This window comes from Lotus japonicus, chromosome 3, assembly GCF_012489685.1.
Source record: "Lotus japonicus ecotype B-129 chromosome 3, LjGifu_v1.2".
NCBI lineage: Eukaryota > Viridiplantae > Streptophyta > Magnoliopsida > Fabales > Fabaceae > Lotus > Lotus japonicus.
Window position 1 is genome coordinate 71,648,294 of NC_080043.1, and position 13,326 is coordinate 71,661,619.

At 37.4% G+C, this 13,326-nt stretch overlaps 2 protein-coding genes across 3 annotated transcripts; one reads left to right on the plus strand and one right to left on the minus strand.

The window, feature by feature from the left end:
• Positions 1 to 1,881: 1,881 nt before the first annotated feature.
• On the plus strand, positions 1,882 to 8,019 carry LOC130745650 (V-type proton ATPase catalytic subunit A). Its single transcript, XM_057598011.1, has 20 exons — positions 1,882 to 2,105; positions 2,518 to 2,644; positions 2,735 to 2,790; positions 2,872 to 2,928; positions 3,057 to 3,168; positions 3,269 to 3,306; positions 3,400 to 3,501; positions 3,721 to 3,777; positions 3,881 to 3,952; positions 4,034 to 4,135; positions 4,239 to 4,301; positions 4,382 to 4,514; positions 5,419 to 5,525; positions 5,736 to 5,930; positions 6,130 to 6,216; positions 6,346 to 6,450; positions 6,764 to 6,861; positions 6,963 to 7,041; positions 7,316 to 7,404; positions 7,483 to 8,019. The coding sequence occupies exons 1-20, from the start codon at positions 2,028 to 2,030 to the stop codon at positions 7,595 to 7,597; spliced, it is 1,872 nt and encodes a 623-aa protein (XP_057453994.1). The 5' UTR covers positions 1,882 to 2,027; the 3' UTR covers positions 7,598 to 8,019.
• Positions 8,020 to 9,234: 1,215 nt separating this feature from the next.
• Positions 9,235 to 11,481, minus strand: LOC130745656 (uncharacterized). 2 transcript variants are annotated; one of them, XM_057598018.1, is made up of 3 exons: positions 11,322 to 11,481; positions 10,794 to 10,943; positions 9,235 to 9,689 (listed from the first exon to the last, which is right to left on the minus strand). In XM_057598018.1, exons 2-3 carry the CDS (start codon positions 10,939 to 10,941, stop codon positions 9,424 to 9,426), a joined length of 414 nt encoding a protein of 137 aa, XP_057454001.1. In that variant the 5' UTR covers positions 10,942 to 10,943; positions 11,322 to 11,481; the 3' UTR covers positions 9,235 to 9,423. The 2 variants fall into 2 exon arrangements, with proteins under 2 accessions (XP_057454001.1, XP_057454000.1); XM_057598017.1 differs by having other exon boundaries at positions 10,794 to 10,979; positions 11,322 to 11,480.
• Between the last annotated feature and the right edge of the window lie 1,845 nt (positions 11,482 to 13,326).

Below are 13,326 nucleotides of genomic sequence, written 5' to 3' on the forward strand. Positions count from 1 at the left end.
CAAAGAATTAGTGAAGAATTTATCATCATCCTTAGTCCCTCCTTATGATAATTTACAAGGCAGTGTATTTTCCGAAAATATATGGAGTAAAGAAGGGCCATAGACCAAGTTATACATGGTCTAGTATCATTGGTACAGAGTGGTTGCTTGAGAGGGGTGGCATGTGGAGAATCGGGGATGGTAATCGGGTCAAACCACTAGCAGGATAGATGGTTGTCTAATGGTCCTCCAATTCAATGCAACTGGGTTGTGGCAACGGACTTTGGTATTGAGAATGTTTCTCATATGATCTAATCCTTTCATGGTGGGGTGGAATAGGTCTCTCTTGAATATGTTGTTTGACACAAGTACAATGGCTCAAATATTAGCAATCCCACTTGCGCAACAAAGGGGATAAGATGTGTTGTTTTGTTCCGAAGCTCAGGATGGGTTATATACGACTAAATTGGGACACATATTTGTCAGGGAGATGAGACATGGGGTTGTGGGAACTTCGTCTAAGGATAGTGGGTTCCCCACGCAGTTCCGGAATAAGCTTTGGAAATCCCAAGTGGTTCCAAAATGCAGGGAGTTTGTTTGGCGAGTGCGAGCGGTATCGGTGCGTGAATTGTTGTTTCTACGTGGAATGGGTGTGCCCCTCATCTGTCTGATTTGTTGTGCAACAGAGGAATCCTTAGAGCATGTGATGTTGTTCTGTGATGATGTTAAACGTTGTTGGTTTAGATTGGGGTTGGGGATTTAGTTAGGGGTTGTCACAAGATCCTTTGGGATGTGATTCGGGGTTGTTTGCTGGTGTGGATGAGGAGGTGGCGGGGAGGATTTGTGCCTTACTGTATGTGGTATGGGAAGCACATAATAAGCTTGTTTTTTAGAGGGTTCCCTTTACGTGTGATGGAGTTCTTCAGTGTGCAGGGGCCGAAAGGTGTGGCTGTTCCGCGGCCAAACAAGGAGTTGCGACAAGTTTCTTCTCGTCCTTCACGGTGGCCGCATTCATGAGGGGGGTCTGCAAGGTGAACTTTGATGTTGCGGTGGTTGTTGATGAAAGTGTAGGGCTAGGTATGGTGGTCCAAGATGCGGTGGTCAGGTAATGGCAGTGACAACGACAACACAGGTCCGAGTGCTTTCGCCAGTTATGGGGGAAGCTCTTAGGCTTCGTTGGGCGATATCTTTTGTCATTGATCTTGTCTTGAAACAGATTGTCTGTTAAGATGTGGATGAAAGCGGGGAAGGGTCACTCTTACCTTTCATTGCTTGTGCAAGAGTCTCGTTCGTTGATATCGTTTTTGACCATTGTCTTTACTTTTGTTTGCCATAGCAACAATTATGTCGTTAATATTTTAGATCGTAATGCTATTTCTTTTGGTCACTGTGTGTGGGTGGAGGACGTTCCTTCAGGCATGTTGTGTTTTATAAACACAGACTTTGTTCCTTTGGTGCCTATCGTTTAAGTTGATAAAAATACCTCTAAAAAAAGTGATTAATGACTTTGAAATGTTTGTAAACTCCTTCAAAGGAATTCATAGAGATGGTAATAGGGTGACGAATTTCTTGGCTAAAGCGGCAGTGGGGGGCATAGGGATTCATCTCTCGGAGGGTCTTTATCATGACTTTGAGATCCTTTTGTTGAGAGATTTTTTTGGAGTTGTTTAGTTTTTCGATGTATCGAAAAAATAAAACAACTCAATCAATAATTAACCGTGATGAAAACTTACTTTACATTCTGAGTAGTACCCCGGTAAAAAAAAACCAAGACACACACACGGTTAGAAGTTGGAAGGAAAGGAAGAACGTGCATCACATAACTCCAGTCCACATTACCCAAACATGTGCCCGCCCGCAGCGGATCAAATCCAATAAATCACAATCGCAATCACATAAGCTGCTACAACAACATTCACTTCTTCAAATCCATATACTCAACTCCACTCTTCTCTCTCTCGATCTCGATCTCGATCTTGTGTTGATCGGAATCGAAACCCTTGCCTTCTGATCTTTCTCTCCTCCGATCTCCAATCTCCGATCCCAAAATGCCTGCTGTCTACGGTGCTCGCTTAACCACCTTCGAAGACGATGAGAAGGAGAGTGAATACGGTTACGTTCGCAAGGTAACCTCTCCACTTCCATTTTCTCCTTTCAATTTTTCAGTATATATGATGTTTGATGCTATTTTCCATCACTGGATCGTCGACAATCACTCACTGTATCTTCGTTCATTCATTTTTTTCAATAAATTTTACTGAATTTGACGTCGTTGATCAATTAATTAATTAATTAATCATGTGATTGAATTGATGGTTTGGTTCACTAGCGTCTGAATTTCTGAAGTTCACTACTCGATCTATCTCTGATTCTTGTTTTTGTTTAACCTTTTGTTCAATTTGATGGATTTTTATATCACTAGGGGTACAGTATTTGTGTGTTTGTAACTATGCTGTTATTGTGATTTGTTGATACTTGTTTTCAACTTGTTCGGCCGCTGAATCGCGCTACGTTTTGTGAAATGAATCAATTGGCCAGGTATCAGGACCCGTCGTGGTTGCAGATGGCATGAATGGGGCTGCTATGTATGAACTGGTCCGTGTCGGTCATGATAATCTGATTGGTGAAATTATTCGTCTGGAAGGGGACTCTGCTACTATCCAAGGTTCTGCTCTTTACAATAGTCTTATTATACTTTTGGTTTTAATTTTCTTATTTTAATTAAAAAAACTTAAGGGTTATCTGCAATTTTTAGTTTATGAGGAAACGGCTGGGTTAATGGTTAACGATCCAGTGTTGCGGACACACAAGGTTAGAATCTGTGTCCCTTTCTCCTTTTGTTTAAATTTTTGTTCTGTGCTTCAGTTGATAAGCAGGGTGTTTTGATAACAGCCTTTGTCTGTGGAGTTGGGGCCTGGAATATTGGGGAATATTTTTGATGGAATTCAGGTTTGTCTTTCCTCTATGAACACTCATTTGTAAGAATTTTTCTACCTTCAGTTGTTGACAAATTCAGACAATCAGAAATTTCCTTTCTTGGCCTGTCGTTCTAACTTTGATACTTCTTATTCAAACAGAGGCCTTTGAAAACTATTGCTAAAAGGTCTGGTGATGTCTATATTCCTCGTGGTGTCTCTGTTCCAGCACTTGACAAAGATATCCTTTGGGAATTTCAGCCTAAGAAAATTGGTACTAGAAAATATTGTCACTTTCTGTTGTGAAGTTCTATACAAGAAACATATTATGTGGTCCTTTTTCTCTGATATTCAAATTTATTCACTGGTGACAGGTGAAGGAGACCTATTAACCGGTGGAGACTTATATGCTGTATGTTCTATAAACAATTAAGTTAGCTTGTAAGTTGTTACTTTTTTCTGTATATTATTTTTTTTCTAAAACTTTTATCATTTACCATTGCAGACTGTTTTTGAGAACAGTCTTATGGAACACCGTGTTGCACTTCCTCCTGATGCCATGGGAAAGGTTACATATGTTGCACCAGCTGGCCAATATGCCTTGAAGGTTTGTCTTTTATACTTATTCACTATTGTGTATCTCCAGATTTATTTCTGATTCTTGATGTTTGTGTCCTCTCTTTCTCTCTGCATCATATTTTTGTGATGATGGCAGGGTTTCCAACCTTACAAGTGTTTATACATAATCTATTTTCATTCATTCTAGAGCTTATTTATATTTTCTGCAGCATACAAGTTTAGTCTTTCAAATTTCTTTTCTTTGCAGGATACTGTGTTGGAGCTTGAGTTTCAAGGTGTCAAAAAGAAGTTCACCATGCTTCAGGTTTCTAGCCATTCTTTAAGTTAATAGTTACTTGAGTGAGTATTGGCCTTCATCATTATATCTTACATTATAACTTCTTTGCATGCTCTGTACCCATTTTCAGACTTGGCCTGTGCGTACCCCAAGGCCTGTTGCATCAAAGCTTGCCGCCGATACTCCTCTTCTTACTGGTCAGGTAAACTTTAGTGTTTTTGAGTGTGTCATCCATTATCTAATTCTGACAGATTTCATGCCTGATGACTTCTGTTTTGTGTAGCGTGTTCTTGATGCCCTTTTTCCCTCAGTTCTTGGGGGTACTTGTGCCATACCTGGAGCTTTTGGTTGTGGTAAAACAGTCATTAGTCAGGCTCTTTCTAAGGTGAACCCAACACACCCCATCAAGGCATAATGATTTTTTAATTATAAAATATTTTACGTGACTCATCTGACCTTTTAATTCATCCATTTTATCTTTTTGACAGTACTCCAATTCTGACACTGTTGTTTACGTTGGTTGTGGGGAACGTGGAAATGAAATGGCTGAGGTTTGCTTCTCTTTTAGTTACTCCTATCATATTTTCATTTCTTATTATGCAGTAGTCTAACCAATATAATGATTGTTCAGGTTCTGATGGACTTTCCTCAACTTACAATGACATTACCTGATGGTCGTGAAGAATCTGTCATGAAGCGTACAACTTTAGTGGCTAACACTTCAAACATGCCCGTGGCTGCTCGTGAAGCTTCAATTTATACAGGTAACTTCTTACCTCTTAAATTCTAGAACGTCATTTTTGTTGTTGATAATTAATCTTTAATAATTTTCTCCTATTAATAATTTTAATTATAGTCGGATGTGAAAGTTAGTGATCAATAGTGTTTCTGTGTAGTAACTAGTAAGCAGTTGATCTGTGCTCACTGTCAAAAGTAGGGAAAACCGATATTCTGCATATTGTTATGCTTCTCTCTCTCTCTCTCTGTTCCTGTATTTCTCTCACTGAGATGAAAGTCTATTATGTTTTCCCTTATATGAGCCAGGGTTGTCAATAGCGCGATATAGATAGCGTCATAGTGATGCGTAGCGGCCCTTGGCCACTCCTAGTTGTTGCGTAGCGGTACAATTCAGTGTAGCGATTGTTGAGACTGCTAAAGCAGAGGAAATAGCAGCCATATCGCTGCTATTTGGTGGAACTGATAAACACCCAAAAACAACTGACAAAAAGTTCATGTTAGAGCATTTTGAGGAGGTATTTCAGGGTTTTTGCTTCCGAAACATACTGAAAAGGGTCCAGTTTTAGGAGGATGAGGAGGAAGTGATATCGAACTTTCATGTTTTTAGGCAATTTAGTTTGGGAGTTAGAGACCTGAACTTCTTGGTTACCTTGGCTTTTATTGGTACTAGTATGTTTTGTTTATGGCTAAGACATTTTAATGTTAATTATGGCTGCCATGAATTTTGAGTACTTTTTTATCATTTATATGTATATAGTTATTCCGGCCATCCCGCTACGCGCTATACTGCTATAGAGTTTTTGGGGTTGGCCGCTACCTGGGATTGACAACACTGATATGAGCTAGTTTGGCATGTGCTATGTGGGAGTGCTAATATTATTTTGATCATGTGTATTTCACTTTGACTTGGTTTTTGTTTTGGAATCTCAGGAATCACTTTAGCTGAGTATTTTAGAGATATGGGTTACAATGTCAGCATGATGGCAGATTCAACGTCTAGATGGGCAGAGGCATTGCGTGAAATTTCTGGACGGCTGGTGAGACTTTTGTTCATGCAATGACAGTCGTTGACAGTTTCTTTTAGAAATAGTTTTATTTTTTTATTTTCATCATATATAATTTTGTAGCTTTAGCTAATGATGTTGGATATTCTTTCCTGAGTATTGTAAAATGGAAAATTTATATGATGAGACCCAAAAAAGTGGACTTTGATCAATGCATATTGATGATATTGTTATCTTCCACAGGCTGAAATGCCTGCAGATAGTGGATATCCTGCCTACCTTGCTGCGCGTTTGGCCTCTTTCTATGAACGTGCTGGGAAAGTAAAATGTCTCGGAGGTCCTGAACGTACTGGTAGTGTAACAATTGTTGGTGCTGTTTCTCCACCTGGTGGAGATTTCTCAGATCCTGTGACATCTGCAACCCTCAGCATCGTTCAGGTAAAACTATACTTTCAAATGCAGTTAACACACTGGAGTAATTTCCAGAAAAGTCTTTATCAGGTTGTCTTGACTGATGTTCGTTATTTTATCAAAACCCTGTTTTGATTGTCACTATAGCACCCCACTTATTGTTTGTTCCTCTACCTATTCTTTTTATCTTTTGCTCATTGTGACTTGATTCTTCACTACTTGGCAGGTTTTCTGGGGCTTGGACAAAAAACTTGCTCAGAGGAAGCACTTTCCTTCTGTGAACTGGCTTATTTCTTATTCAAAGTACTCAACGGTATGTCCTAAAGTTGGCTACTTTGTAACAAATGCCCTCTCTTCAGCTGTCCTCATTTGTATGCATATAGTTTGTGCTTTGGTTATATAACTTTTTATAATCTCTTAATTTTTTCTTTGGTATCATTAGGCACTCGAATCCTTCTATGATCAATTTGATTCGGACTTTATAAATATTAGGACAAAGGCTCGTGAAGTTCTGCAAAGAGAAGATGACCTGAATGAAATTGTCCAGGTGTGTTTACTGGGCATATCATCTTGATTGTTTGTTATAGAAATGCCCTATCCTCTTTTTGTTTGGGTTGAAAAATTATTCAGCTTCGTCTTTTGGGAATAGAGGTAGTATCATAAATAACCGGAGGAACCTGAGGACAGACTATAAGTATAGTCAACACGATGGATAGTCTGATAACTGGAGCTTTAACACAGTATGCTAAATGATGACATTGGTTTTGCAGTTCAGACAACATTTACCAAGATGTCTATCTTTGTATTTGTTCTAAAACTAGTAAACTAAGTGGATCTTTTACTGACCTTGTTTACTCCAGCTTGTGGGCAAGGATGCTTTAGCTGAAGGAGATAAGATCACCTTAGAAACTGCAAAGCTTTTGAGAGAGGACTATCTTGCTCAAAATGCATTTACACCGTAAGTGCCCTTGTAATTAGTTATCTTCTTTTACATGTATAATAGTAGTGTGTTTATTTTCTGCTCATCTTCTAATGGTACCTTTTACATGACTCTGATAGATATGACAAATTCTGCCCCTTCTACAAATCTGTTTGGATGATGCGCAACATTATCCATTTCTACAATCTGGCAAATCAGGTACGGTGGTGTGAGGAATCAGGCACTGGTTTGACTATTTACATTAGAAAAAAGTAAAATCGATACATATTTAGGCACTTGGGTTCAAGTTACCCGCTCATCTTTTCTGCTGTACTTTACTCACATGTGATTAGAAATTGTTTGCCTCATATATTCCACATTCTTGATCATAGCTCAGCTAAGTGGTTCTATGGCTGGGAGAGAAATTTCCATTAAGATGGCTAAATTGCACTTAAATTGTAGATCTTTAACTTGGGGCTGCCTATATTTGCAGGCTGTAGAGAGGGGTGCTGGTACTGATGGTCAGAAGATAACTTACACCGTTATCAAGCATCGATTGGGAGATCTCTTCTATCGTTTAGTGTGAGTAATTGTCTTGCTACGCTGGATTTTTTTGACATGTGAATTAGTTCTGATTCTGTTTATCTGTTGTCGTTGCAGATCTCAGAAATTTGAGGACCCAGCAGAAGGTGAATCTGCATTGGTTGCCAAATTTCAGCAGTTACATGATGACCTGACAAATGGTTTCCGCAACCTCGAGGATGAAGCCCGATAATTGAAGACTGCAAGTTAGCTGGAGAGTATTGTGTTATTCCCATTGTAAGAGGAGATCTAGTATCCCATAGTGGCAACGTCTCGAGTGTTCTCTCATCTGGCTGTTTGATTCGTTCATAGCGCATTTCTTTCCTTTTCTTGGTGCTGGTTTGTCTTTCGATTAGTTGCTTGTGTAGTAGCTATAATTATGTGTCAATCATCCCCATTATTTTTTGTTGAGAATAAGAGGCGAAATATGATCTTTCAATGTGTATTATGCGAATAATTTATTTTAGAACGTTTTAGTGCCTAGGGCATGTGAGGAATCGGACTATGATCTTTCAATATGTATTATGGACTCGACCTTGTATCAGTGGTTGTTTGGAAGATCTTACATGTCAAGTTTTAGCAGACAATAAAATTTAGTAGCCGGTATTATTTGAATGAGCTTTTCTTTATCTCACACCTCTCCCCCTTCCAGTTGTGCGAGAACAAGGCAAAGTATTGCTTGGGTCACGTATGTAATGCAAAATTAATTAACAGTGTCTGGTTTCACTAGTCTGAACTCTGAACTGTATCATGTCAGGTCCGAAACACAGCGACAAGCACTATTATACATTTTCCTACCTCATTTCTCTTTAGCATGTAGGAAACTTTTAAGAGCACTAATTAGGTTACCTTTTTTTATAAATAATTCACCCTGCATGGAAGCAACAGCCATAGCAGCTTTCTCACAAATTTAGCCTGGCTTGAAAAATCAAAATGTCATTGCGTTTATCAAATGCTAGGTCTTAAAAGAGACCGTTAAAATTCAATTTTTAATAAACCAAAAGTTGCCCTTGGTCTTATTTTTTACATCAGACTATTGGGTTATTTGACTTATTTCTGCATAAGTTCATGAATTGAGATCTTCAACAGTTTAACCAAAAAAAAAAAAGAGATCTTCAACAGTTTTTTTGCTCACGTGACCAAATCATCTAAAGCATGGCACGATCGTCCTTTTCTTTCATATGTGTACACTTTCCCCACCATACATTCATTTATAATCTTTCTTTCTCGTTGTGTGATCACCATATTCTTATCCTTGTAACACTCATTAACACTTTTCCAGTTTCCCATCCAACATTCAATACAATAAAGCACTATTCAGAGGGATACATTCAATCACAAATAACATTTAACAGACTAATTATTTCATCCCCTAGCTCAAAACACAATTATATCACATCCTTTATGAAATATACATGCACAACTTTTATTCAAAAATGAATTTTTCTGTGAAACTCGTATTATATGCATCAATAACCTGATGTATATTATTTTCATGTCCACTCAAATGTTAAGAGTTATAACCAAGGTCGTTTTTCAAGTAAAAATCCCCTGCAGAAGGATATAAAATGATATCTATACGGTATACACTTTTTAACATACTCTGTTCCAATACACTTTTTATTAATAGATGAAATTTATATAAATTTTACCAAATTGAAAATAAATTATATTAAAGTGAGAGTGAACACACTAAATTTTGTGTGACTCATAACTCTAAATGTTTTTATTACAGAGTAAGTTGAAAAGAGTGTCATTAGAATTCAGAATCTAACAGCCAAGTAAAATAAGCCTTTTTTACATTTCTTGCACAGTTAGGGTGGAAATTCATTGAAAGTCAATAACATCATTTGCCCATCCACAGCAAAGAAATCAAATAATGTCTCCTGAAATATAGCATACTTAAAGCCAAAAGATAAATGTATAGTGACAACAAATGTGCATGCACAAGGCATCAAACTTAGACTAACAAACACAAACGATAGGGGATTGTCCTTCATACTTATACACCTCACTGAATCATCCTGGACCAACTTTAGGAATATCATAATGCTCACTCATGTTTGCAAGATACTGGTTGAAATCCTGAATTCTATCACGGTGTGATTTATTAGAAATCTTGGCCAATCTATTGACATCAAGTTTCTCCCTCTGCTCTATGTATCGCCTCTCTGCTGGTGTAAGATGATCATCATAATGCGCAGTCTTTTCTTCTCCGCTCAATCTGCCATCATCATTTATCTCGTCTTGCTCATCAGGCTCTTTTGCTTGTTCTGTACTTCCACCTATATAAAAAATAAAATAAACATAAGTGTTGATATAAATGTATGTGTATTGCATAATGGTGAACTACCAATAAAAAGATCAGAGAAATGTGAATCAAAAAGATCTGAATTGTAAACCATTCAAGAAAAATCTATTCTGCACAATAGTTCCCTGCTTACTGCAACTCATAAACAAGTAATAATATATGAAATTGAATCCTAAAATGTGTTGAATGTTGTCCTAAAATGTTGCCCATTATCATTTTTAACCCCAAAAGAAAAATCTCTATTCAAGTAAGAGGAATAATGGACTAAGGAACTATTTAGAATTTCACATAAAGCCATAAGTGCTCTTAGAAGGGGTTTGCAGGGATATATTGCAGCACTTCCACTAGTGCTCTTTCTTTTTTCCCTGTTCTGTTTTACTTTTCTTGCTTTCGTTATTTCTGTCTCTGTTTTTTTTGTTCAACTCTCTTCTCCTTTCCTTCCTCTTCTTTATATCTTGTACTATGGGCGGCACCCCTTGTTGCCTATTTATTATATATTTCAATGGCTTATCCAAAAAAACATAAAGCCATAAGTTTACCCAGATAAAGTTTATGAATAAGAAAACTTTACAGTTTCACATATATTCTTGTCAAGATTATTACTGTCATCATGTGGTATTGTTCTTCAAAATTCACCCATTTTCTCATTGTGTTTTTTCTTGGCCATAGGCAAACCATCTTAATAACAAATAATTAGAGCTGTATATTCATCCCTCACCCCCATGTCAAGTTCATGAATCATTAGTGCAGTATATGTAGGATAACTATTTAGAGATTAATATAACCATGTACCATTTCACAGGATGGTTGTTCCATATAACAAGAACCATCATGGAAAAGCTCCTCTGAAGTGAACTTGTCTCTACAGTGAGTCAAGATTATGACATACTTTAAATTCAACCAAGGATAGATAATCTTACTTGATCACATTTAGAGACAAGCTCACATTAGAGTTTAGAAGAGCCTTATCCGAAGGCAAAGGTTTTAACATGGTGAAATTTCATAGCAATTCGACAACTCTCAGTTAAGGAAAGAAAATAGGATATATAACTCATAGCCCTTAAACAAAGATACCAACCTGCTGAAATTTCATCATCAACAACTTGAGAAAATTGTTCTTGATTTCTCTTGTTCTTCTTTTTCTTCTTCTTGATCCCACCAGCCACATCCAATGCTTTTCCCTTGAGCTTCAACTTCCCACCAACAACATTGTCATACGACGACATCTCTGCAGAGCGACGATGGGAACCAAAATCAATTTCAACTGAAAGCAAACCAAATACAATAATTCTTTATCAACCCAACAAACAAAAATAGACATGAAAAAAAACCCCTCAAATTTGGGGTACTACCAAAAACCCTAACATGTAAATTAGCACCGAAAGAAGTTCCAGAACGTCGATCTTACAATCAATTTTTGACAAGCAAACATGAAAAAACACAGACAGCATGAAAAATTGATTCATTACATTTGATTCTATCGATTAGCGAACTGGGTATATGCAACGATCAAAATAAAACTAAAAAAAACAGATGCAAAGTTTGAAGTGATAAACAGTGTATACAACAAAATTCATGAATGAGAAAGCATGGTAGAAATCGAAACCTTGAATCGAATGAAAGGGTGAAACTCCACTCGCTCGACCAGATCTTCAGGCAGGGCTCAGTTCTGTTCATGAAAGTATTTTTTCAATAATTATTTGTCCACACCTCTATTAGAGGTGGAAAGAGGTGGAGGAGGAAAGAGATAGAAAGAAAAGAAAAAGTAAGAGAGAGAAAGTATAAGATATGATAGATGATAAGAGGAGAGAGATAGAAATAAAAATAGGTGAAAATGAAGTGTATAAATAAAGGGGTGTGTATATATCATTACTCGTATTTTTTACCCCAAATTTATTAGACAAGAAAAGTGGCCTTTGATTTAAAAGTGGACGGTTGAGATAAAATATTCATAACTGATAGATAAGATAAAAAGATCAGTTAAATAATTTAATAAAAGAAATTGCATAAAATAAAGTTGATAAATTTTCCAGAGATTTATGGTATATTTGCGTGAGTTTAATAAGGCCACACCGAAAATATAAATTACACACTTCAGGAATTGATCTATGGACCTCCCCCACCAAACTCATATGTTCCATAGCTTTTACTACTTGAACTACCATTTAAGGACAAAATAATAAGGCTTAATCCTCAAATTAGTCTCTGTCTTTGTGTCGTCGTCTGATCTAAGTCTGTCACCGGAAAAATTTGTGGAAAAAGTCCTCATCAATGCAAAAACGTTTGGAGCAGGTCCTCGCCGGAGACCGGAGCTCCAACGAGTGATGATTTGACACGCTGACTGGTTTGATAATGCTTACGTGGATTTAAAAAAAATAAAATAAAAAATAACACATCAGAAATTTAATTTAATTAGCAAATATAAAACCAATTAACAAAACTAACCCTAATTTAATTAACAAAAATAAATTTCCCCCAAATTAACCCAATTTCCCCCAAATTAGAGTTCTTCTTCTCCTTCAGATTCTGAAATTCTTCTTCCTTCCTTCATTATATTCATTCCTGTCAAATTCTCATTCCTTCCTCATCCCATGGCATCAACACTGTCAAATTCTTCTTCCTTCCTTCCTTCCAAGAAACAAACCAACCAAAACACCAGAGTAAGAAACGAAAAGGGGGAAAGTTGATTCTGATTTCAGAGTAACAATCCCAATTGGCAAAGAGACCCATGACCCGTGCGCAGCCGCGCCGACATGCGCGACCAACACCCATACTTCCGTCGGGAGCTCCGTCTTCACCGCACCACCTCCATGCCAGAAGCTACCTCTTACAAGCCTTGGAGTCGCGCGTCGATCTCTCCGCCACCGGATCCACCATCTTTGTTCGCGTCTCCTTCTCCCTCTGCTCGCGATCTCTCTCTCACTTGATGCTCAGATCTGTGGTGCCATTCAAATCGAAGGTGAACCCAGATCTGTGTAAGGAGGAAAGAACAAAACCATTATGGGCTTTTAATGCTTGTTTTGGGTTTTCCTCTTAATTGTTCTGGGTTAATCCTTCACCGATCCAAGCCTCTGAATTGATACTGGCTTTGTATGTTTATTCCCTTCAAATTGGTTTTTGCCCTTATGCCAATACCTTTCTTTTAGTAATATGAAGAATTTGACCTTATCTGGTTGTGGGGTTTGATGGTGGAGGTTGAGTTGATGATGTATGGCTAAGATTGATGAAGGGTGATGAGACATAGATGAAGATGGATGATTTCGGATTAAGATTGAAGATTAAAAGGGTTGAATTATGTTTTAAAAAAATTGGGGTTTTAATTTTATTAATTTAATTTAATTTTCTGATATGTAATTTGTTTTTTATTTTTTATTTATTTTTAAAAACCACGTAAGCATCATTTACACAGTCAACACGCTACATCATCACTCGCCGGAGCTCTGGACTCCGGCGAGGACTTGCTCCATACGTTTTTAAAAGAGAGGGATTTAATCCACAAATTTTTCCGATCAGGGACCTGGTTCAGACGGCGACACAAAGACATGGACTAATATGAAGATTAAGCCAAATAATAAAGTCTTCTAAATGTGAACTACCATTTACTTGGATTG